The sequence below is a fragment of the Monodelphis domestica genome, chromosome 1, assembly GCF_027887165.1.
Source record: "Monodelphis domestica isolate mMonDom1 chromosome 1, mMonDom1.pri, whole genome shotgun sequence".
NCBI classification, from domain to species: Eukaryota; Metazoa; Chordata; class Mammalia; order Didelphimorphia; family Didelphidae; genus Monodelphis; species Monodelphis domestica.
In genome coordinates this window covers 229,959,472-229,986,644 of record NC_077227.1, presented here as the reverse complement: position 1 = coordinate 229,986,644, position 27,173 = coordinate 229,959,472, and the positions used below count along the sequence as shown (strand labels likewise).

General features: G+C 35.1%; 1 protein-coding gene across 2 annotated transcripts in view; it reads right to left on the bottom strand.

Moving 5' to 3' along the window:
- Positions 1-27,173, bottom strand: part of NRDE2 (NRDE-2, necessary for RNA interference, domain containing) — an 87,935-nt gene that overhangs the window by 40,495 nt on the left and 20,267 nt on the right. Inside the window, exons 3-7 of one of the 2 annotated variants that reach the window (XM_016428014.2) lie at positions 25,806-26,039; positions 18,406-18,558; positions 10,624-11,077; positions 9,688-10,093; positions 7,995-8,128 (exon numbers count right to left, since the gene is read on the bottom strand). In XM_016428014.2, coding sequence (XP_016283500.2) covers positions 7,995-8,128; positions 9,688-10,093; positions 10,624-11,077; positions 18,406-18,558; positions 25,806-26,039 — 1,381 coding nt within the window. The remainder of the gene's footprint in view (positions 1-7,994; positions 8,129-9,687; positions 10,094-10,623; positions 11,078-18,405; positions 18,559-25,805; positions 26,040-27,173) is intronic. The other variant, XM_016428015.2, reaches the window with a different exon arrangement.

The following is a 27,173-nucleotide window of genomic DNA, read 5'->3' as shown; positions in this document are numbered from 1 at the left end:
GGGAAGAAACAGTTAAGAAGAAATTTAAACATAGATTTGCAAACTGCTTTAAGAAGGTTTGTCTGCAAACTCTGGAGGAAAAAATTAGATCCTATAAAACTGAAATATCATAAAACCTCTGTCAATCATTTTTGAAAAATCATGGGGTACAGGATATATGGTAAAAGACTATAGATCAGAAATGCTGACTCAATTTTCAAAATGGGGAAAAGGATAAATTCCTAAAATTATATACATGAGAACTTGATATTGATTATTGGCAATGGCTTAAAATGTACTAAAAGAAACGCATTTGAGGCAGGGAGACACACAGAGTAAAGATAAATGAATGGAGCAAAATCTATTGTGCTTCAGCTGAAGTTAAAAAAAAAACAGGAATAGTAATCATGATCTCCAACAAAGCTAAAACAAAAATAGATCTAGTTTAAAGAAATAGAGAAGGAAATTACATCTTAATAAAAGGTAATATAGATAATAAAGTAATATTAATACCAAATATATGTGCATTAAATTTCATATAGCCTTGAAATTTTTAAGGGAAAAATTAAATGAGCAATCAGAAGAAATAGACAATAAAACCATAGTAGCATAGGACCTAAAAGTTCCCCTCTCAGAACTAGGTAAATCTAACAAAAAAACAATAAAGTAGTAAAGGAAATTAATGGAATTTTAGAAAAGTTAGCTTTAATAGATCTCTGGAGAAAACTGAATGGGAATAAAAAGGGATATGCCTTCATTTCAGCAGTCCATGATACTTTCACAAAAAAATGATCATGTATTAGGGCATGAAAACTTCATAACCAAATGCAGAAAAGCAGAAATAATAAATGTATCCTTTCCAGATCATAATACAATAAAATTATAATAAATAAGTTCCCATGGAATTGCAAATTAAAAAATAACTGGAAACTAAATAATCTAATTCTTAAAAAGAGGTGGGTCAAAGAACAAATTATATAAACAACCAATAATTTCATTAAAGAGCATGACAATGAGGAGACCACATATTAAATTTTATGGGATATAGCCAAAGCAGTACTTAATGGAAAATTTATATCTCTGAAATATATATCAATAAAAAATAAAGAAAAAGCAGATTGATGAATTAGGCACGCAACTAAAAATGCCAGAAAAAAGACAAATTAAAAATTCCCAGTTAAAGACTAAACTGGAAATCTTAAAACAAATATACTAACATGGTTTGTAAATGTCCAAGAAGAAAAGTAGTGCTCACAAGAGGCATATAGGCTGAGTACATAGAGAGCCAGACCTGGACACATGATGTCCTGGGTTAAAAATTTGGCCTCAGGGGCTTCCTATCTATGTGACCTTGGGAAAGTCACTTAATCCCACTTGTCTAGCCCTTACCACTCTCTTCTGCTCTGGAATTGATACTTAGTATCAATTCTAAGGGAAAGTAAGGGTTTAAAAACAGTAAGTTTTAGTTGCCTACTACTACACTGCCACAACAGTGTGCTATGACTGTTAAAAAAATAAAACTAATAAAATTTTCAAGTATATTATTTTAACAAGGGAATATTCAAGAACTTGTATTTTCATATATATGTGTCTTCCTCTAGTGAAGCTGATCACAAATATAAGGCTGTTGAAGCCCTTAAAATTCTTCAATTTGCAGACAGTCCAATGATAGGTCTTTTCAAACCTAATTAATTAGCTAACCTGATCCTATGTGTCTAGAAGATAGGCATACAGCTCATTAATGCCTCATCTAAATTCCTAATCCAATGACTCATATGCCATGGAGGCAACCCTAGATTCACAAAGTACCAATGGAGCACAAGCTTAGGCAAAGGCTATTGTGCCAAGATAAAAATAAAAATAATTATGTGTAATTATTTCATCTATAAAAATACATAAGATATATGTAGATTAGATAGATGATAAATGATAGAAAAAGAGAAAAGAAAAAAGAGATCTTACATTTGTATAGGCCTTTACAATTATCAGAAAGTCTCATAGGATTTCATTGTACTTCATAGATACTCTGTAAGGCAAGTGGGGCAGATAGTATTTCCCTTATATAAATGAGGAAATTAAAACTCAGAAAAGTTTCATGAGTTTGCCAACACCATTAAGCTAATATATCAGAAGGTCTAAGAACTAGAACCTAAATCTTTTTGATTCCACTGTTCATTCCAGGATACCCACAGTACATGCATCCAGAGAAATATCAGTCCTGGCACAGGCAGGGCCAAAATGATTACAGAATAGTAGGAAGTATAACAAGACTCTCCAAACATCTCACCTCCAGCCCCAAATCCTCCAAACAAACCTAAAAAACACACTAGATTAAATCCTGATTGGGAAATTCAACAAAAAAAATCACAGTAAGTCATTTTTCCAAGAACACAGAGAGTTCTGTGTACAGTGGAAATGGGGTGTGGCCAGGGATACACAACACAAAATTTCCAACAGTGTAAGAAAAGTCTTAGTTCCACTTCAGAGAAACATGGAATTGTGAAAGGTGCAGAAACAAGTGCCAAACTGGTAGCTCAGTTACTCACTGCCCAGTTCCAGGTCACAGATCAAGGACAAACTGCAGGGACCTACACGTAAGGGTGGTATTCCAGGTTAAGGAGTGGTTGCAGCCCCTAGGTTGCAAGGAGCCAATTCAGAACAAGTAGTAGCTGTGTGATTGTGACCACAATAACAGCAAAGTCTAAGATGCCAGTGCCCAGCCAAGACTGATGCCTGAAGCACAATAACCAAAGCAAGAAGCTCAGACAAAAAGGAAATCATTAGCTGTCACTCTGACCCAGCAGAGCTTTTCACCTGGCTGGTAATAGTTGAGTCTAACAGTGGTCTACTGGAGTTCCTACCAGAATAAACCTATAATAATGACACCCAGGTCAAGAACTTGTAGAGAATTCAGATCAAGAGAAGAAGCATTCATACTATGCCATAGATCAGACCACTTGAGTTCAGTGAAAGTTTGCAGGTCCCCAGCCCAAGCCATCTCAGAATTCCTGCAATTAACATAACATTCAATACCAGAAAGCAGCAACAGTACCAGCCTAGAACTTCCCTCCAGAAATAAACAGAACTCTAACATAAAGTCTGAAACAAAATAAATACACTCAAAAAATGGGCAAACAAAAAAAATCATCAAGACGTGATAGATATCATCACCACATTATGGTGACAGGGATACTCAAAACACAAACCCAGAAAAAGAAAATAAATCCCAAATATCTATATGCAAAGCTTCAAATTAAAACACAACTTGGATATAGATCCAAATGGAAGATATGAGAAAGAGTTAAGAAAACAGTTTTTACTCTATTATATGATATACCAATTAATATGTAATTAATGTCTATAAATATTTAAATAAATAGAATTAAAAATAAGAGTGCTAGAGGAAATAATTAAAAAAGAAATAAGAACTATGGAAGAAAGAATTAATTATAAAGGGAATTAACAGCTTATCACAAGAGGTACAAAACCTTGCCAAGCAACAAACTCCCTAAAAATTATAATGGGTCAAACAGAAGCCAATGACTTGAAGAGATAACAAGAAATATTAGTCCAAAGACTGGGGGAAAAAAAGAAAATATTAAGTATCTTACAACCAAAAAAATTTTTTAATCTGGAAAATAGGTTAAGAATATGCTCAGGTCAAAGGAAAAAATTCTGTGAACAGCCAGAAAGAAAGAATTAAATAGTGTCAAGGAGTTACAGTCAGGATCATAGATAATTTAGCAACCATCACCATAAAGTAGCAGATAGAGAAGAAAATTATATCCCAAAAGGCAAAAGATCTAGGCTTACAACTAACAACAACTTACTAATGAAAAATCAGTATAATTCTATGGGGAAAAAATAGATCTTTAATGGAATAAAAGATTTCAAGAATTCCTGATAAAAAAGACCAGAGTTTTGTAATAACTTTCAAGTGTAACATACAAGAGTCAAAAGAACCAAAAAAAGGCAAACAAATAAATATTTACATAAGGAACTAAACAAAGGTAAACTGCTTAAGATCCAAGCAACTTAATTTTTCTTGGGGTTTTTCATCTGTTTTCATTTGCAGCATAGCTAATATGGAAACAGATTTTGCATGACTGTACAAGTATAACCTATATTAAATTGCTTGTCTTCTCAAAGAGGAATAATGGAGGGAAGGAGGGAAATAATTTGCAAGTCAAATTAAAAAAAAAAAACAAATGCTGGGGGCAGCTGGGTAGCTCAGTGGATTGAGAGCCAGGCCTAGAGATGGGAGATCCTAGGTTCAAATCTGACCTCAGATACTTCCCAGCTATGTGACCCTGGGCAAGTCACCCCACTGCCTACCCCTTACCACTCTTTTGCCTTGAAACTATTACACAGTATTGATTCCAAGAAGGAAGGTATGGGTTTAAAAATTAAAATTAAAAAAATAAAAATATAAAAACAAATGCTAAAAGTTGTTTTTGTAACTAAAAAAATAAAATTCTAAAAAATTTTTAAAAGATAAAACTGCTTACATTCTAATAAAGGATGGCATATGTCTTTGTTCTGGGCCCTATTATCATCATCATCATAAAGGGCAGAGAGGGCATAAAGGGTACCTATTTAGAGGCTCTAGAAGTAGTTTTCCTACATCTTAATGTCCTTAAAAGAAAAAGGGACAAAAAGAGGGAGAGGGAGAGAGGGGAGAATGTTAGGGGAAATTATCTCCCATAATCAGGGTGTACAAATAAAAGTCTATACAAATAAGAAGTAACAGAGGAGGGAATGGGACTACACTTGAATCTCACTCTCATTTGTACTGGTCAAAGGGAAAGAAGCCTATATATACACAGAGTTGAATAAAGAAATAACATTCCACTAAATAGAGAAACAAAAGGAAAAAAGGGGAAGAAAGAGGGAAGATATATTAGGGAAAGGATTAGTCTTAAAGAAAATAAACTCTAAGGCTGTAAAAAAATTTCTATAGCTACTCTTCTTGTAGTAGACTAAGGGGATTTCCATAAACTAAGGAATGGCTGAACAAGTTATCATATATAAATGTGATGGAATACTTTGTATATTTAAGAAATTGTAAAGGGGAGGGAAGAAATTATGAAAGGGAAAGTTTCAGAGAACCCTTGGAAGATCAATATGAAATGATGCAGAACAAAGTGAGCAGAACCAGGAGATCAACTTATACAAGGACATTACCATAAAGATGAAAGACTTAGTAATTATGGTAAGTATAGTAAACAAGCAATTCCAAAGGAATTGATAGAGAGGTAAAGGACTCATTTTGGATCTAGCCAATAATAGAATTTATTTTCCTTGCCTGCACATGTTTGCAGAACAGGTTTTATTATTTTTAATTTCTTAACTGAGTGCTGATTAAAATAATACAATTTTTAAAATAGTCTCACTACATTCTGCACTACTCAAGACTATACCTAGAGAATTCAATTCAATTCTAAGTATCATATTTTAGGAGGAATTCTAAGAAACTGGAGGAAATCCTGAAGAGTGACCTCAAGATGATTGGTTTTAAAACCATGCCGTGTGAAAAATGTTAGAAATATCCAAGAATGTTTCACCTAGAATGAAATTGGGGAGGAAAGATAACAAATATTTGGTCATCATCTTGTAAAGGGACTATAGATCCTTTCTATGTAACCATAAGGAGGAAAACTGTAAAAAATTAGTGGTTTTATACTGAAGATTCCTATATATGGTAGGAACTTGAACCAGATAACTAAAGACTAATATTTTTTCTAACTGAATCAATAAAATTCCTTCTTAATTTTAGGAAAAGTTTATTCTTTCAAATTTGTATGATTTCAGTCAAAATAATGGACATTGGGGGCAGCTGGGTGGCTCAGTGGATTGAGAGCCAAGCCTAGAGACGGGAGGTCCTAGGTTTAAATCTAGCCTCAGACACTTCCCAGCTGTGTGACCCTGGGCAAGTCACTTGACCCCCATTGCCTAGCCCTTACCACTCTTCTGCCTTGGAGCCAATACACAGTATTGACTCCAAGACAGAAGGTAAGGGTTTTAAAGAAAAAAAAATAATGAAAATTAAGCAACAAAGAGCTTCCTTTTTTGCCTCAATTACTAAGAAAGTGAAAGCTCAACTATCTAGCTGGGGTAACTGGCTTCTCTCAGCTCTCTTGTAGTACCTCTTTGCTGCTATGCGTTAGGTGGTTTTTGTTCAGTTTTTATCTGTAATTGTCCTATTTTTGAAATAAGCTTAACTTGAAACTTGCCTAAAATCCTTCTAGAATCAGGTAGAATATAAATACTAAACATTTTTCAAAATAAAAGAAGTAAAAGTTGATATCTCTAATTACCAATAGGGGTGAGCAAAACACTCCTGAAAAGAAATGACAACACCCAAAGTTATTTTTTAGAAAACCCACTTGCCCAAGGCTGCCATTCATTAGTAACTCTGAAAAAGTATTAAGCACTCTTGTGAGCAAAAGATTAAACTCAAGCAAGTAGAATTACTTTCAAAAAACAAAATTTGACATTTGATTTCATTTATGATTCTGGCTAAGAATAAATTTAGACAGTGGGACTTATGGTGACTGAAAGGTTAAAAATAAAGAGTTGTGGGGAACAGGGAGTAATGTAAAAGAGTTAACCCAAGGAGAAGCTAGGAAGCACACTGGATAGAGCCAGGCATGGAATTGGAAGAATCTGGGTTCAAATTTGACCTCAGACATTTCTGAGCTATATTGACCCTGGTCAACTCATTTAACCCCATTTGCTGACCCCTTGCCCTTCTGTCTGACTTGTTACTAAGATAGAAAGTAGGGATTCAAAACAAAGAAATAAAGAGTTAAATATGGTTTTAGGACTAGAGGATGATCAAATTCCAGTGCTGTTCCACAGATATTTTGCACTGTTTGTCTACAGTAAAAGTTCAGTCAGTAAGACAAAATGTATTATATGAGAAGGAAAGGGCACAAAACTAACTAAAATGTGACTCCTCATTTTCGGGTTTTCCTCCCACTGCTGCTATGAAGATTTTTTCAAATAACCCTTCTCTTCTGTCTTGATTCCAAGATAAAAGAGCAGGAAAGGCTAGGCAATGGGGATTAAGTGACTTACCCAAGGTCACACAGATAAAAAGTATAAGTCCAGATTTGAACCCAGGACCTCCCACCTCTAGGCCTGGTTCTCTATCCACTAAACCACCTAGCTTCTCTCCACCATAAAGATTTTTTTTTTTTACAAAAAGTCCAATAGAAAATAAGCATAGAACACACCTAAAATATACTTCCCCCTATAGACTATTACTTTATTTTATTTTTATATCATATTTCTTTTAAAATCCTTCAAACTCTTCTACCATACATATCTATGTTACTGGTTTCTGAACTCACATAATAAGCTCTTTATTATAATCAAAGACAAAAAGGAACTTAAAGGTAATCTAATCCAATTCTCTTTGATCTTATAAGCAGAGGATCAAAACACTAATAAAAGGTCTCACAGCCAGTTAGTGGCAGAATTTTAACTTGAACTACTGTGAATTTGAATTGTAATCACTTTAGTCTAGGTTATGTTCCATTATACAATATTACCTCTTCCTATTATAACGCCCTATTCTCTAGTCATAAACATGACCTTTCTGTGTGTATATGTGTGACTAGAGCAGTATTATATTATACACATACACATACATGCTGCTGGAGCATTGCTAGCTTGTTCAGTAATTGTCTCAGGTATGAAACAGAAGCCTCTCTCACAAGCAAAGAAGCTTCTTCTATGTTACTCATTGTACCTAAGCAAAAAAACAGCCATTCAATAAATGTTTCTTGACTACTGGCTAATAAATAAATGGTTACTGAATTTTATCCACAAGATAAAATCAATTTAACCAGCACAGGCTAGAAAAAACTACTTAATAAAGATGACTTTTTTCCACCTAACCAACATTTTACAAGTCATTCTTGGTCTCTGTTCCTAGCCCTCAAGTGCCACCATTTTCAAGATGGTCCTCTAACAAGAAATACTGGAAATAAGGAAATAGAAATTACTACCTGTCCCCTGGTGGGGAGATCTTTCACACTGTCAGGTTTGAAGAAGGTAAAGTCAATCATTGCCTGGAACAAAGAAATTGCTTTTTCAGAGTGACCAGCTTGTCTGAGAAAATGACACTGCTGAAGAAAGAGTGCTATAAAAGAGAGAAGAGAAAGCGAAAATTATTTTTTTAATCATTCAAAAGAAAGGATTCATTTTCTAAGAGACACAAAATCCAGAAAAAAATTCTTTTTAGTTTAAGATGGAAAGATTTCACTGTGCTAAAGACAAAAGAGTAAAAAGTTCTCAATTATTTTTCCAGAAGAAAAAAAAAAGCTTTAAATTTTTTAAGGTTTTAAATATTTATTTAATATTCTAGTTTACCTAAATAAATAGCAAAATGCATTCATTCACATTTTATAACTAATCTAGTGCTGGATTAAAATATTAAAACTACAAATGGCACAGTATAGAAAATAAGTTAAAATTTAGCCTGATTATTAATGATCACAAAGTTGTTTCACTTGTACTTAAAAAAGCTATATAAATACTATTAAAGTACAGTGGATTTTTACCAGAAAGGAAAAAGATCTCTATTTACTATAGCACTAGATGGCATTATTCACCAGCAGATCTCATCATATGCTCATGGCCTGTAATAAACAAATCAAGATCTTATGATAGAGCCTTTCAGTCTTATACCAACTACTGACCTAATAATATTCAATCATCCATGAGCAGAGAACAACTAATCATTTTATCACTTTATTAAAACAGTAAATCCTTGAGTAAAAAGCCAGTAAAATGATTTCTCAAAAAAATTGTGGATTTAGCTTGACAGGCAAATTTCAAAATAATTTTTTAGTAGATTTCCTTTATACAGGCCCTAAAATATTAGCTTTTCTAACACCTGATAGAAATGTCTTGGGGGTAGGTGAGTGGCTCAGTGAATTGAGAGTCAGGCCTAGAGAGAGGAGGACCTGGGTTCAAATCTGACCTCAGACACTTCCTAGCTGTGTGACCCTGGGCAAGTCACTTAATCCCCATTGCCCAAACCTCACTCTTCTGCTTTAAGAACCAATCCATAGTATTGATTCTAAGATGGACAGTAAGGGTTTTAGAAGGAAAAAAAAAGAAGAAGAAATGTCTTATTCGTCTAATACATCCATTCACCAGAAGTTGCACATGTTCCATAACACATTTTAAATAATTTGTACAAATTCTTATGCCACAAATAAGAATAATGGATTAGTGCCTGACAATTTGATGATTTGGTTCCAAATTGACTCAGTAAATGTCTATTCTTTTATCCATTAAATGGCAGCACCCTATTAAGTAGAAGAAAAAAAATTAGAAAACTGAGAAAAAATATCACATACTAAACTTTTCTGCACTGCTGCAAAGTGCTAATTCAAAAACAATTTATTTTACAAGATAGAAGAATTTATCTTTAGAAAACCTCACATCTATTTGTTCTTCATATTAATATTCTGGGCTCCTCTGAAATATCAGGAATTCACTTGTAATTTATATTACAAATTTTTTTGCAAAAGAGAAGCATCTGTTACCTCCATATGGGGGTAGCAATGCTTGCTTTATCAACTCAAAAAGCAAGACTCCAGACATTTTCAGTACTTGTTTTTTTACCAAAAAAAAAATGCCCTTGATTACAACTATCTTTCTATATTTCATTTCACAGTGATCTCTCCTTACCGAACATAGCTTCCTCGGTTCCAGGCAATGCAGGATGAGATAAGATGCTCCCATCCTGTACTGCTGCCAGGGTGCTGAGGCATTTTCCATACAGATTGTGAATTCTGGATACTGTAAAGGTGCTAAATTGGCTCTGGCAAAATAAGAGGTATTTCTGCCATAGGGCTGTATTATTGGGGTGTAAAAAAATCAGTTTCTGCCACTCTTTGATCAAAGTAGATGGTTCCCAGAATTCTGCACAGAGTTTTAGCCTGGCAAGTTTCAGCTCCACATTGTTCTGGTTGCTTTCAATGGCACGCTCTAAAATGGACAATTTCTTTTCCAGAATTAGCTTCAGTGATTTTCTTCTAGATTCTTGCTCTCCCTCACTGATGGCGTATAGGTTGGGTCCTTTCATCACTTGATCCTCAAAACAAAAGAAAAATTGAGTTACAATGATACATGACATGGAGTTATTCTCTGGTAACCTACTTTAGAGTACATGCACCCTCTCAAATTGACTCTTCCTAGAAGCATTAAAAAAGGTATAATTATTCCCATATTTTCTTGATAACAATAGAATTAACAATTTCCTTTTTAAGAAAAATGAAGTTTGAGAGATCTTATAATAGTCAGGTTCAGGCCGTAAACTTCTTTTTTAGTTTATGCCCCATCATTTAAAAATAATGATTTTATATATCCCAATTACATTATAAAAAAACTATTAACCATCATATTGAAGAGTACTCATTTAACTGACTGACAAAATACATTCATTTCTGGAATGGAAGTTAAGAAACTTTAAATGACTCAAAATGAATGGCAAAAAAAAACAAAACAAAACTGAGTGCCCACATAATTTAGGTAACTAGAGCAACTATTTTATTTGCCCTTACTTAGGGAATCTACCCTAAAATAAAAGTATCTAAACTTTGCATTGGATAATAACATACTTACCTGGAAAGAAACAAATTCCAGCCACAGTTGAATATCCCTGGGATTCTCTCGGATTCTTCTATTAAAGTCTTCTACTTTAGATTTTAGAATAGCATCCTCACTATCCTTCTGAGACACAGGCTGCTTTGTCTCTTGGTCTGAAGGACCCTGTCCTTGTAACCATAATGTTGTAGATTTATCATAAACTCCCAAAGGATTCATCCAATTTGAGGTGGAAGGTGGAACTTCATCATCAGAGTCTTTCACTGGTATGAATGGACTAGGATGAGGTGAGAATATTTCAGTTTTGCTGCAAATGGCAACTCCATCAATGCTAACTGAACGTACACTTTTCTTAGAAAAATAACGTTCAAATTGCCTATGCAATTGTTTCTTTTCAGTGGAAGTGCCTTCCCAAGATACACGTTGCTTTTTGGGGTTAATGCCAAGGCAGGAGTTTCCTTTCCTCTTGTATCTTAAAAAAAAAAAGGTTATTAAATGGATATATGTGTGTGTGTTAAATGTGCACATTTAATTGTCATAGATAGCTAGATCTCAAAAAACTTTTGAGGTGCTCTACAAGACAATGAGCATCAATAAAATGTGGACCATTTAATATTTTTCTTTATATTCCTACATAGTAATGCACAGTTGAAACAGGTGTTAAATAAGAGTCCAACCTTCTAATTCAACAGGTGTAGGAAGTTAAAGCCCAGTAAGGAGGCCAACCAGGTTACAAAGTGACTGTGGCAGAACCAGGACTACAAATAAGATTTCTCTTGCATTCTTGTACTCTTTTTCACTAACACTAGTGCTGGCTGATCCCATTAAGATTTAATTTCTTTCACAGTATCTAGCAAAGCCTAGGAGACACCATTCTCAGAATGTTTTTAAATGAATAAAATACAACACACAGGGTTATCAAGAAAACTGATTATATTTAAATATATGTGCATATGTATATATAAAGACCCCCAAGTTAAGAACTTAGTCTAATGACATGGAAAATGCAACTGACTACAGAAATAAGGCTAAATCTAAGAAGCACTAAAGTCTTCACAATATTATGCGGATGGATAATATTTTACATCATTAGAATAACCTTGGAAGTATGCTTTAAAAAGAAAATTAAAGCCATCTTATGACTAAGTTAAAGCATATTTTATAAAAACCAGTATAGAAAGACATTTACTTGGTCTTCTCCTGATGAAATACTTCTATTTTTCTGAATACTGGTGTGCTCAATTTCAGAAAACTCAAGGTTGTAAAAACCCTAAATTACAAAGCAAATGAACTATAGAATAATTAATCACATTATAATATTTATATAGAATTCTTCTGGGCTACTTAGGCGTGTTTTATAAGCTAACTGACAAAGACTATAATCAATCAATAAACTTAATACTAATCATTAACATATTAACACATTCCCAAAGATTAATCAGAAATTAAACTAACTTACTTTATTACTTGAAAGATCCATGATTTCACTTGAGTATTCCTTAAACTAATACAGACAGCAACTTCTCTGGTGGCCAATCCTCTGATTCTTTGAGTTTAGTTAGACAAATTACAAACAACAGATATGTGGTCTGTTGTCAGACCCACACATAATTGAAGGTTTTCTACTTTGGTTGGACCTGCTAGACCTTTTGCTTGGTTAGTGGAGCCTTTGAGAATCCAAGATTATCTCCAAGCTAATGATATGGCATAAAAAAATGTAGAAAGTCTCAAAAATTATAATGTAAGTTAGAAGGAAAATACAAAATGATTTATACTCAATCTTTCAGGAAAATATTTTGTACAAATGAAGCACCATTATATAATACCAACGAGGATATAATATGATCCTTAAATATGAACTCATTTCTGTAGGTCAGCTGCATATTCTGTGCCCCTAAACCCTGGAGAAGACTGGTTTAATCTAAAGAGCATCTAAATTCATCTCTGAAGATTCAATTAGAAAAATATGAGAATTAGCACTTGTTCTTTACAATCAGACACCTAGCTATACAATCTCATCAACTGGCTAATGGAAGATGAAAATAAGACTTAGTAATAATACTTTCCTTCACTGGATTCCATTTTCATGACAGCCTGTGAAATAAGGAGGGGGGGGGGTATTATTCCCATTAATTTTTAAAGATATCAAGGACTAGAGAAGGTACATTTATCTGAGGAATGGCAAAATAAGGGATGTCTAGAACTCAAGTCTCTAATATTCTTTTCTAATCTAATACAATGAATCTCTACTTTAAAAAATCTAACATCAAAAGAGGTTAAAATATATGGATCAGAATTATTTTTCAAGTTTCCCATTTTAGAATAAAATTAAATTAATTATTTTTCAGTTCTCAGGTAGTACTACACTTTGGAGTCAGGCATAATCTAATAGGAGTCAAAAACTAGATTTTAATTTTAGCTCTATTGTGTGTGACTATCTGTGAGATTTGGGGTAAGCCCTCTGGGCCTCAATTTCCTTATAAGTTTCCCATTTTAGAATAAAACTAAATTAATTATTTTTCAGCTCTCAGGTAGTACTACACTTTGGAGTCAGGCATAATCTAATAGGAGTCAAAAACTAGATTTTAATTTTAGCTCTATTGTGTGAGATCTGTGAGATTTGGGGTAAGCCCTCTGGGCCTCAATTTCCTTATAAGTCGGTAAAGAAACAGGAATGTTAAAGCAGGTAATCTCTAAGATCTCTTCCAGCTCCAAAATTGTTTGAGAATACTTTCCTCTTTTTTTTTTTAAAGAACTAAAATAATTCTATTGTGGGTCACAGCATCATTACATTTAGAAGTGGCCAGATTCAGAGGCCAACTATTTAGAGATGTGAAAACTGAAGTCAAAGAAGGTTGAGTAATTTGCCCAAAATCACACTGGTAGAAAGTATCAGAGCTAGATTATACTTATATAAATACATTGAGGATCAATGACATCCCATAAAAGTTCATAATTCCTCTGACTTATAATATATTTTTTAAGTTCCTATGACCATCCATCCCTTGCTGAGTCTACAGTCCAAGTTTTTCCAGTCCGAGGTGACAAGCCAGAGCTTGAGCTCTATTGGCACATCACCTTTCACAACTCGGAGACAATGTGGTAGAAAGTGGGGATAAGAATCCAGGCTCCTGGAGTCTGGCCTTAGTTCTGTTTGTCACTCATTAGGTCGGTGACCCAGGCCAATTATGTGACCATTTGTCAGATGAAAGGGGAAGACTGAATGACTTCTAAGGGCCCTTTCCATTCAACACTGATTCTAAGGTTCTTTTCTTCTTCTTTAGCAGTTAGCACAGGGGTCATGAACTCTCTATGGCCTGTCTCATTACTTCTATATTTTATTGATCATAGCTTCCTTAATTTCCACCACAAGCAAATTATTTCATATTTCAATATGAAATAGCAATAATAATAAATAACATAATCCATATGTAAGATGTGTGACATATTACATAATTTTTTAAACTTCTTCCTATTCCTCTCTTGCCCTAAGCTCTCTAACCTCTAATCCTCTTCTCCAATTCTTGCCAGTCTCCTCAGAAAAATCTTCATCCTACTTGTAAGCAACAGAGGCTGTAATAGTAACTGATAAACTAAGAGTTATGCTTAGAATCTAAATCAAACTTGCTTTTTCTCAAGCATAAAATTAATTAGACTTTATCAAAGACTTTTAAATATAATAGTATTGCATTCTTTTATTTTTATAATAAATATATTAATATTCCATTTATCCTCAAGAGTCATAAGGAACTTTGGCCTATCTCCTATTATAATACCTCCTCCCAATGCAAAATAAGTATATAAATAATTCTTTCTACATCTCTTGACAAGAGATCAGCCACAGCCTTAGTCTGAACATTTTCACCGACAGGGAAATATACTGTTTTGTAAGACAGGCCCTTTTTATTATTATTTAGATCTAAGTTTTGGAAAATTCATCCTTACACTGAACTAAAATCTACTTACCCATAACTAACACATCTGTCTTAATTCGACCCCAACTAATGCATAAAATAAGAGCCTCTTTCCCATTACAGGCCTTCAATTAGCTGAAAACTGCTAGTATATTCCCTTTATATCTTCTCCAGACTAAACATCACCTATTCTTATATACCTTCCTCATGTGACATGTTCTCTGGACTCTACATCATTCACTATCAATCAGAGTGTGGCAAATATGATAAAAATTAAATTAAAATGTAGTACTAAGAACTGGCCCTAATGTTCTGATCTTGAAAACAGAAAACAAAAACTTGCTAAAGTTATTTTTTATTTGAACTGCTTTTAAGGGTTTTCTCCCTAGTCTTATAGTTATGAATTTTATTTTTTTGAACCTAAGTGTTGTACTTTAAATTTATTCCTATTAAATTTCACTTCATTAGTTTGGGCCTGCCATTCTAATTTTTTTTTAGTCTTTATTATGGTCTGAAATATTAGTTCTCTCTCCTAAGTTTCTGTTAATCATAGATTTGAGAAGTGCAATTCTTATGTTAACATTTGTAAAAAAGGGCCAAGGAGGGGGCAGCTGGGTAGCTCAGTGGATTGAGAGCCAGGCCTAGAGACGGGAGGTCCTAGGTTCAAATCTGGCCTCAGACACTTCCCAGCTGTGTGACCCTGGGCAAGTCACTTGACCCCCATTGCCTAGCCCTTACCACTCTTCTGCCTTGGAGCCAATATACAGTATTGACTCCAAGACAGAAAGTAAGGGTTTTAAAAAAAAAAAGGGGGGGGGGTGCCAAGGATTAGGACTTGTGTGACATGCCACTAGGGACCTTTGTTCAAGCTAACAATGATATTAGTGAATGACTAAGCTTCTAATAAAGCATTAAGCCTCCATAGGGATACAATAAATACTTGTGATTTATTAATGGAGGAAAAAAAGGCCTCAAATATATCATGGAGTAAATGTCATCAAGTTTTATGGATTCTATCTCAATGTCTAAATAGATTCTCTATTAGGATTGTTCAATCAGCTACAAATCTACGTAATTGTATTTTCATCTAGCCTACACTTCTCAGGATTATTCACAAGAATATAATGACTGGCAAATGCCTAACTCAATTCCAAATATACTATCTATAGAATTCCTCTGATCCACCAACCAGTCTATTAACAATACCTAGAAAGGAAATGAGGTAAAGTTGGCATGACTTGTTCCTGGCAAATTTATGCTGGAACCTAGTGATCATTCTTCTCTAGATGCTCACAAACCATATGTTTAATAATCCAATATTTTTCCAAAGATTGTCATCAATCTCACTTATCTTTAGTTTCTATAATCCACCTTTTCTCCTATCAGATTGGTGTGTTTGCTCAACCCTCTTGTGTTCTACTACTTCTCAGAAATGACCAACAATTTTTCTATGATAATGCCCATAACTTATCTGCATCTGGAGCACTGAACACATCTAAAGGAGGCTAGACACTCTGGTTAATTTTGTTTCCAATCTCACTTTGTTATATACCTTGTGTCCATTACAGTTTATTCTCTTTGATAATGTGGATGAAAAAGAAGTATAAGTTAAGTAGTTGTTTTCTCTGAGTTATCCATTAATAGTATATCCATCACTGGACCCTTCATTTCCTTGTTCATCATCTTCTTCCAGATATAACAAGACCTCCCCTTTTTATTTTTGCAAGTCTCAACTCCTTCTGGGTTTTAAGGTTCCTGACACTATTGTTTAAGCCTCATGCCATTCAATTGTATTAGTCTAAGATCTTCCATTAATGAGTTTCCCTCTCTTCCTCATCTTTAATTTCTAATGGTCTCTGCTGCCTACAAATATGCCGAAATCTCCCTTCTATCCTTTCACCTTCACTTGACCTCACCATCCCTTCAAGCTAGTAACCTACACCACTCTTCAATTTTTTAGCCAAACTCCTAGAAAACCTGTCTATATTAGTTGCCCCTATTTCTTTTCCTCTCACTCCTCAACCATTTGCAATCTGGCTCACTCAACTATAGCTTCTCTTTCCAAAGTTACAAATGATCTTCTGATGACCTACAGCATTTGACATCATTAACCACTTTCTGCTCCTGGATATCCTCTCTTCTGAGTTTTCACAATGCTACTTTCTCTACCCTATCTGAATGTTCCCTTTCAAGCCCTTTCTGGATCTATATCTTGCTCCCTGACCTTGAACATAACCCCAAGGCTCTATTTTAGGTCCTCTAGTCTACTCTTTTTTCTCTCTCTCTCTCTTTCTCACCTCCCCTTCTCCCTCCCTCCCCCCCCCCCCCCCCATTGATCTTATCACTTCCACAATTTAATTTTCATGGGAAAAGAGTGGTATGGAAGGTTTAAGAGGAGAGTTTTAGAACAGTCTCTATGGGAAGTAGAATAAGAGACTCATTTAGAGAGGAATAAAAGGACTGCTTTCCTACCTGCCAGTTATATGAAAGTGTACTCTGTGTTCTTAGTGTTCATTTATTCTGTGACTCTGGATTTCCATGGGATGTTGTAGAGAGAGGAAAAGAGGAGAAAACAGTCAACACTGGAGTCCTTCATTACCTCTTACCTTGTAATTGCTATTAACTGTTCTTCCTGGTTCTCATATCTCCCTTCTCCAATTCATACTCTTCAATGCTGATGACTCAGATCTGTATTTCTAGCCTAGTCTCTTTTCCTGAACTCCATCATTAACTGACTATAAACTGCAGGCCCTAAAAGCAACTCAAACTCAACATGTCAAATCTGTATTCGTTATCTTTTCCTCTAAACCTTTCCCTCTTCTGAGTCTTCTCAATTCTCTCAAGAAATCATTCTTCCAGTTACTTCAGGGTCGTGCCCATAGCTATTTGCCAGAGATAGAGTCAATAAATACACAAGCATGCTCAGAATCTCTACATTATGCCATGAATTTAGGTCCTTATGAGATCTCATAAAGAGAGAAAAAAGGAGAGAGCAGACACCATAGGAATGAGCACTAGAGCTAAAACCACTACAATATTCTTCCTAATTCTCAGGTCTCTCTGTACCAAACCATACTCTACTCCACTAGTAGATTAATCTTCCTAAAGCACACTCTCCAACTCCAAGACTTTCAGTGATTAACCACTCCAGTTCCTTCACTGGCAGTGAAGGTCTTCCTCAATTTGGTCCCAACCTAAGTCCCCAGTGTTATTTCATATTACTCTCACATGCTCTATGCTCTAGCTAAACTGGACTGCTCATCATTTCTCAAAATATAACCCACTTCTGGGATTTTGTTTACACCACTCTTCACACCTAACACATCTAACATCTCTTATCCTACTCTCTCACATACATTTCAACCTACTGAAATCTTACCCATCCTTCAAGGATCAATTCAAAAAACTATCTACTTCTTTCCTAAAATCTTTTCTTGCTCTCTCAACCTGACCTTGCCTAAGTAGCAGTGATTTCTCTCTCTTCTGAACTATCACAACACTCTATACCTTTTCTATACTTTCATTATACACTTGTTAGGATTATGGTTATTTATGTGCATATCTTAACTCCCCTGTCAGATTGTAAACTCCTTGAAAACAAAGACTATGTTTTATTCATATGTGCATCCCCCTCAGTGTATAGAATAATGCTTATTAAGTGAAGTATATAAAGTGCTTAATCAATGAAAAATAATAAGTGCTCTCACATACACGTTTCTGACAACTGTAGGGCAAAAACAACATTATTTTGACAAGATATTTCAACATAATGCCAATCATAAATGAAATTATGAAGGGAATTGGTTCAGCATGGAAGAACTCAGGACAATATATTATAATCAACAAATTATTTCTAGACATTTTAAGGATAGAACATTATATGTACCTTGCTATATCCCCACGATAGAGAGATTTATACTCCCAGTTTGCTGGGTCTGGTTTCTTATCTGTTCTGAAAGTTTCTGCTGTCAGAGCCTGAATGTCATCCAGCCAAACAAAGCGACTTCCACTATTGTCAGTGACATTATTTTCTTGACTGCTAGACAGGGGTAAGGGGGGACACAAATACATGAACAAGGAAAGAAAAGAGACAAAAACAGCTTTTTTAAAAACCATAAGCTAAATATTTATTATTTATAAAAACAAGTTAAATATTTGAAATCCCACATAGTTATCAAGAATACCCAAATGTGTAGTATGTACACATGCCATAGAAAGAAAAACCCAGGAATCTCAATTCAGTGGAACAGTTAGGAATACATGAACAATGGCCACTAAACTATGCACTCAAAGATCTTACCACATCTCAAAAATGAACCTTAGTCTCAATATATGTATTCCCTAGTTCAGGAAAATATAAATATCCTGAAGTTAATATGTAAAAGTGATAACCCTCATCACTTTACCCCTCGAAAAGATACATGATTCACCAATGTAGATATTTCTTCCACTGACACATATAGCTACTGCATACCTTAGTTGATGGTTTTCTTGAGTTTCTGGGGTCAACATAATTATCAAGTAATCAACACTCCTAGTGATAAAATTTTGAAACTAGCTATTGTCCTTTCATAAAAAACAACACATTCTAACAAGAGGTCTGAACTTTAAATCTTCTTGGCCTAACGAGACTTTCTGGCATTTAAGTTATGAAAGCATAGCCTTTAAGATTATGGGTTAGCTCCATTCCATGATAAATCATCAGAGAATGACTTAGGAGAGGAATATTAGAATAATTCTAATGGTCCACATTCCTACAGGATTTATAGTTTCCAAAGTATTTTTTGGAGAACTATAAGGTACTTAGTACATATAGTATTATTACTCTCATTTTGCAAATTAGGAAACTGAGGCTCAAAGGAGTTAAAGTGACTCGCTGTAGTTGCAGAGCTAATGTCAAAACTGAATCAAGTCCTTCCAGGGCTTTTTCTTTTACATAATACTTCTCATCTTAAAGTACTTCTATATATATAGGAAGTTATCTCGATTCTAAAGATGCCACAGCTTTTGTCAAAAAGCCTGTCTTCAGAATTGCTAAGAGCCAAAAAGACCCTTGGAGAAGATCTAACCTCTTCATTTCAAAGGTCAGAAAAATGTGACCCAGAAAGTTGAAGTAAAAAGACAGAACTGAGAACATCAGATGAAAGTTGTGAGGAGGCAGATTTCAGTTTCATCCAATGAAAAATTTCGTTACCTTACAATTAAAACTATGCAAAAGTGATATGTGTTTTATCAGTAAGTAGTGAGTATCCCATCACTAGGAGGTATTCTACCAGAAGCTCACTAACCATATCAAATTATTGTATATGGAACTATTGTTAAGAGATAGGTTGAACTAGATGATCTCTCTGGTATTTCATAATCCTTAAGATTCTGTGACTCCCTTATTGGGTCATAAGTGACAGAGCCAGCTTGCAACCCAGGACTTTTGGACTGCAGGTCCAATACAGTTCCTTCTATACATGTTCCCAGTATTATCTCAGAGGGCTAATAAACTTTATTCAAAATGTTAAACTGGCAAGACTTTGTTAGGGTTGGAATCTGTTTGATTTGGAAGTACTGAATACTCTATTTTGTGCATATGTATGTGCATATGTATGTGTATGCATATGTGCATATATATCCATACATACATGTATATCCCTATATGCATACATGTGTATATGAATAAACAAACATCTCACACATGGTAGGGGTAAGATGGGATACAGAACTGACTGACAACAGCCTGGAAGAAACCAAATTTGTCTTCTTAATATCCCACCATAGAATTTACTGCAAAATCTTAACATAAACTGTGAAGGCTTTTGAAGTGTTAAAACTAGAAATATAGTTACCCTAGCAAATGGAAGAATCCATAAGGCAGCGGTTCTCAACCTCTCAATTTGTAGCAATGAGAATACATAATGCATATCAGGTATTTACATTCTGAATCATAATTGTAGCAAAATTAGTTTTGAAGTAGCCACCAAAATAATTTTTTGGTTTGGGGTCACTGCAACATGAGGAGCTGTATTGCGGGGTCACGGCATTAGAAAGGTTGAGAACCAACCATAAGGAATTATCCTCCAATAAACCTTTGGGTAAAAAACAAAACTAATTCATATTGAGCCAACAAAACAAGTGGTTAAGAAAGTCCAGGCAATTACTATTAGTTATTCCATTATTGCTGATGGCTATGTTCCCATGGAAATAAGTTTCATACTTTTCCTAGACAGGGCATATAAGGGAATGTTATGGGAATTCCAGAAGAGGCAAGAAGAGGGACACTCCTGACCTGTCTCTGGATTGATTCCCTTTGGGAAAAGCCAGCTGAAGATTTTTTCCTGTCAGCACAGAAACTGAAGTAAAGAAGGAAGAAAAGGATATATGGAACCATCCCAGAAGGAAGTCATATTGGAGGAGGAAAAAGAGGAATATCCCAATGTCCCAAAGGCAAGAGACCAGCTACAGACCACCCTGAGAATCAACAACTTCTTATCTCTTCTTCATTAGACATTAAAGTCAGTAAACAGTATGTGGTTGTTATTTAAGTGGGGGAAAGGGTGACCCTTCCCTGAAAGGTAGGCCTAAAAATCAGAAGGCCATTAGTTATAGCTCTTAGGATAAAGAAAAAAAATGACAGTAGGTGATTCCTTCCTAAGGGAAACAAAAGAAGTCAGCCTTTCTACATCCATATTTAGAACCCCAGGAGATGGGCCTATATATCCATGACATCAAAGAGAAACTCCCACATCCACTAGTGCCCTTAGTTCTTGCCCCACATGGGTATAATTTATCCAGTGAGATCAGATCCTGGGAAGTCTAAAAAGGACTACACAAGTTCTAGGCAAGATAATGAAGAATATAGCTAGCAGGAACATGCATAATTAATCTGCACCATCTAGCTCAACCTTAAGTAAGGTTTTTGACTTATAGCACAATATCCATAAATGATCAAAAATGGTCCAGGCTTCACAAATGCTGCCATCTATGTTGACCTACAATGGATGGAAATTTATACCTACAAAATTAGACATGGGCTGAAAGTGTGTATTTCCTAACATAGCCTTCCTTGGACTTATAGAAACTCCTTTAAGATTCATTTTCTCCAATTTGTAAAATAGACTATCTAGTCATTCCATTGGAAGGTTCTATTCCAGAAACATTTATCAAGTATCTACAAAATGCAAGGTACTAGGCTAGTAAACAGAAAAACAGAGATGAAAAATGGAAGTCTCTACTTCCAAAGACCTTATAATCTACTTCTAAGAATATGACATTTATGTAAATGAACAGAATCAAAGACAGAACATAAAATGGGGGAGACAGGGGTAAGAGATGCAGCAAAGTGTTCAAGAAGAACCTAAGGAAGAAGACAACATTGCAGGGAATCAACGAAGGCTTCATGTAAAAGACAGCTTTGGGCTAGGATTAAAGAATCCTTAAGAATTCAGGAGGTAGGGGGCAGCTGGGTAGCTCAGTGTGTTGAGAGCTAGGCCTAGAGACGGGAGGTCCTAGGTTCAAATCTGGCCTCGGACACTTCCCAGTTGTGTGACCCTGGGCAAGTCACTTGACCCCCATTGCCTAGCCCTTACCACTCTTCTGCCTTGGAGCCAATACACAGTATTGTCTCCAAGACGGAAGGTTAAGGGTTTAAAAAAAAAAAAAGAATTCAGGAGGTAAAGAAGAGTAGAAAGCATATTAGCCATGTTTAGAGACATCCCAAAATTCATACCAATTACTTGTGCCCACCCTAAAGCACAGCCTCCCAAACTCATATAGTCAAACACCCAGTATGCTGACCTTGAAATAGTGATGTCATTTTGGTCTTCTTTGAGTACAAAGGACAACAATCCACCATTGGGGGATGATCTATGGAAATGCATAGTAGGAAGCAACAGATAAAAAAATAGGAAATAATAGCTAGTATCTAGCTGGAATTTAAGAGTTTATGAAGAAGAGTTATGTGAAATAAGGCTAAGATAGGTTGGAGCCAGACTATGGAAAGCCCTAAAATCTATGCTAAGGAGTTTATATTTTATTTGAAGAGCCTCAAAAGGTTTCTATAAGCAGAAGAATAATACAGTCATGGCCAAAGATTAAAAAAATTAATTTGGCAGTTCTATTAAGTATATCCTGAAGAGAAGAGCCTATAGGTGAGAAAATCAATTAATTAAATTATTTATATAATTTATATAAATAAAATCAATTAATTAAAGTTATTACTATAGGGCGCAGCTGGGTGGCTCAGTGGATTGAGAGTCAGGCCTAGAGATGGGAGGTCTTGGGTTCAAATCTGGCCTCAGACACTTCCCAGCTGTGTGAGCCTGGGCAAGTCACTTAACCCCCATTGCCTAGCCCTTACCACTCTTTTGCCTTGGAGCCAATATACAGTATTGACTCCAAGACGGAAGGTAAGGTTTAAAAAAAAAAAGAAGTTATTACTATAGTCCACAGGAGAAAAAAATGAAGCCTTATATTAGGATGATGGCTGGCTAAGAGAAGAGGAAGGGACATATTTACTATTTTATGGACATACACAAGACTTGTATAAGGGAGCTTGAGACATAAGTTGGCTCTTGAGAAAAGCAGCTGCTGAGTTAACATTATATTGACAGTTCATTTTTGGAGGCACAGGTCTGCTCAGAGTTCTAAATGAAGCAGTTCCTGTAATTTGGAGTTATGGGATAGCAGGTGTTCATTTTTTAATGTGAAAAAATATAGCATACTGAAGTAAATGGAAATTAGAGAATTTTTCAAAGATTTGGATTAGAACAATTAAAGAACTTTTGACTTCATAACCTGAAAAATAAGGATACCAAAACTCTTCCGTGATTGCACAACAAATATAATTAACCTAGTTTTACACAGAAGATAAGAGCTTGGATACTAATCATAAGCTAAGATGGGGTTGTTCATTCACAGAGGACCCCCAAGTCTGAACCAAGAAAGATAAGAGAAGTTAAAGGGCAGACTTCAGAACTATACCAGTTGAACTTGAAGCTAAAATAATAAACTAGAGCTTCATTGTTGTTAAGTGTTAAGTCCAGCTGAGTAAAAAGAACATCTTGGAAGCAAGGAATCAGAGAAGTCACCTGACAGATAAATTAGTTTGGTTATAGCCATTGAGTTGTTAGTTAAGCACGGTGTGGATCAATTCAGTTCACACAAGTTACATTCATCAAGAAACTTTTATGGACAATACTGAAAAGAGAAAGAGGACACTAAGGTTTACTGTTCCAGAGTTGTGAATTACCCTGAGCACATGGGTTTTCTTCATTCATGTGCCTCTTTTCTCCAAGTGCCAACTCATCAACATAGATAGTGGGTATATTGGTGGAAAATTGTGAGTCAGGTTTATATGATCTATTTGCTATATGATATGATATATATGCTATAATATAGAATACATATGCTTTAATATATGAATACCAGTGATGATGACATTATTTGGCTTACTGTTAAAGTAATGCTATATTTGAGATCTAGAAGTATCATGACTGAGTGGCTGGTTTTGTACAAATGGAAACATATCAGTGGGGGCTTGAGAGCTGAAATGGTAAGGAAAGTATATGAGTACAAGCCTATGATGGTCTTTTTCTGGGAACCCAGACATGCCAGTGTGAGAATGGGTTAGATTCCAACAATTCCAACAGTATGTGAAACACGTGAAAATTTTATGTGTGAAAGGTGTGAGGCACTAAAGTAGTGAATGGCCATCCTACGCATCCATTTTATTTGGCAACCAATTGGATGTAGAATATTAAAGGCAAAGGAAGTCAAAGGTAGCTTGAGTTTAAAGTCTGGGTCACTAGGGGCATATTAGTAGCATAAACAGATACTGGGAAGTTAGGAAGAGAAGCAAATTTAGTGGGAGAAGATGAATGCAATTTGGAATATGTTATATTGAAGGGGCTAAAGGGACATCCTAATGGAGATATACAGCAGACCTGATGATGAACCAGAGCTTAGGGGCCAGCCTGGGCTAGATAGACAGCTCTGAGAGTTACCTCAATAGAGGTGAAAACTGAACCCATGGGAACAGCTGAAATCAATCAGATAAAGAGAGAAGAGAATAAAGGAAGAGCACATCCAGGCCTAGGAGGTAAGGTTAAGATAAATCAGGGAAGATAGAAAAGAAAATGTCAAGTAGGAGAAAAACCAATAGGAGACAGATTAGGGTCATGTAAATTCCTTTGAAAATGAATTTTTAAATCACCTTATTAGGACTAATAGGGAAAAGAGTCACTGACACATGAAAAGAACTGCCACTAGGAAGGCCTATTCTTTTTAACTGCCATTTAGAACTTGCTAACTTTGTTGCTTCTTTTCTATTTAGGAGGGTAAAAGTTGGTGACTGGTGAGTGCTAATGACTCCTGAGACCCAAAGTGGCATATCCGGAAGACATACAGAGAACTTCAGAGCCTGGAAGTGCTTTTCAGCAGGTGCCTGTTGACAGAAAGGCCCCATAAGGACTCACTGTTTACAGGTCGAGTGGAAACAGAGGGCTATATTCCATATTTGTCTCCAAGAGCAGCGTGCACTGACATCAATGGGAGTTCCATGAACAGAATAAGAATATGTCAGTCCCTTAAGAGCTTCAGAGTGCTTGACTATTTTTAAAGTATATATTAGACACATTACAATTTCTCTCTCCAAATTTTAGTATACAATCAGAAGAAAGATTATGACTCAGCCAAGTTGTATATTGCACCAACTGTTTTTATCTATGGATAGGCCACTTTCATATGGAACTGGTTATTGAGAAGTGAAATAAGAAAAAGATGAGGATTGCATGGTGTAGGGAAAAGAGCAGTAGATTTATAGCTGGATTCAAATAATGATTCTTCTAATTACCAGCTCTGTAATGCTGGGCAAGCCATTCAACCTCTCTGGACCCCAATTTCCTATTTTTTTAAAGGAAGGAGAGGCTACACTAGACCAGAGGTGTTAAATACTAAGAGGCTAAGTCTGAATTCAATTAAAATGTAATTGGGAAATATTTTTTAAAACAAATTTAAAGCAACAGAACATGGAAAATATTAAAATATGGTTTTGTAAGTCAACATACAGGCCACAAGGATCCTTAAACACAGTTTGATGATCCTGTTTCTATTTGAGTTTGTTACCACTGTTCTAGGTGAAAACTAAGGTCCCTCAGTGGATAGGAGATGACCTATGTGAACGAATAGACAGCAGGGAACACCAAGAATGACATAGATGAGAGCATATGACACTGAGGTTCAGAGAAAGGAAAAAACCAAATGTCAAACACTGCAGGAATTTATGAAAAGAATACATACTTTGGTTTCTCAGATTCCTTTTTTCTATCAGTGATGCCTCCTGTAGATGTCTCTTTTTCAGAGTCTGTAGCTGAATAAGACTCACTGTCACTAGACTGCTCATATTTTTTCTTGTTTTTTTTGTGGTGTTGATGTTTTTTCTTTTTCTTCTTTTCCTTCTTCTTTTTTCTACTTGCTTGTTTAAGTCTTTTATGCGTATCACTTTCTTCTGAAAACTCTGGCCTTAAAGGGCTCCTGTTCAGAAAAATATATTTTGTAATTCTTTTCAAAGAATAGTTAAGGGACACAGCAAGAAAAATTAAACAGTCACAGATGGCGGGGAGGAGAGTTAAAGAGGGGGTGAGAAATGCAGGACAAGAAGTAATACTTCTTCAAATGAACAGAGAACTTCAAGTAATGTATTCTTGTAGGATCTTTCCCAAGAGATTTTCAGCTAAGTTATAAGGTCTTATATAAAGGAAAAATAAAGAAGCATAAGGTCTTAATCAAATGATATGTCCAATTTTGAGCAGACAGAATATAATACTTTTAAATGTATACAACAAATATATGCTTTTAAACAAAAAAGCATCTACAGGTTAATTTATGAAATTTTAAAAAGGATACTCAAGCAATACTCTAAGAAGTAAATCTTTAGTACAATTATTCACACTAACATGGCTTTAAAGGCAAAAACTTGGCCCAAATTCTTGTCCATGGTTCCTGAAGGTTAAAATAGAACACTATAAACAATTCCTTCTCAAGTTCAGTAACACAGCTGCTTTACCTTTCTTCAATTAACAAAGGCTCCTGGCACTATTCTCAAGTCATGGGCTTAACAAGGTATACTACTCAAGGAATTATGTTTATGAGGGGCTGGTTTATACGATAGCTCCACTGAGTCATTTCCATAATCCACAGCAATGGACTTTAAAAATTGGGTATAGATTATATATGGGTTTCAAGAAAAATTTTTTTCTCAGAATTTCATACAACCCAGGAGTAGAATGTAAAAGGCACAATTAATTTTTATGAAAAGAGATCAAAGTATAATAAGGAGTTACCTTAACTCTAAGATTTGAAAGGTCTATTAAGGAAGTCAGTAAAAGCTGCTTTAGAGAGTCAAAAGAACAATATCTGTAAATAAAGTCAACATGGTCAGGTAACAAAACTGTTCAACCACAATTAATTTCACAGTGCCATTCTGTCTATTAAGGAATACTTACATTCTTCTTTTGGTTAAAGAACTAATAAATTTTTCTGGGGAATGAACCTTGTAAGAAAGGGAGGATAGTTAGAGATTTGTCAGGAAGCATTTATGGTATCAAAACAAATATTGCCAATAAATATTAAAATAAATAAAGCTGTTTAAGAATAATTACACAGACA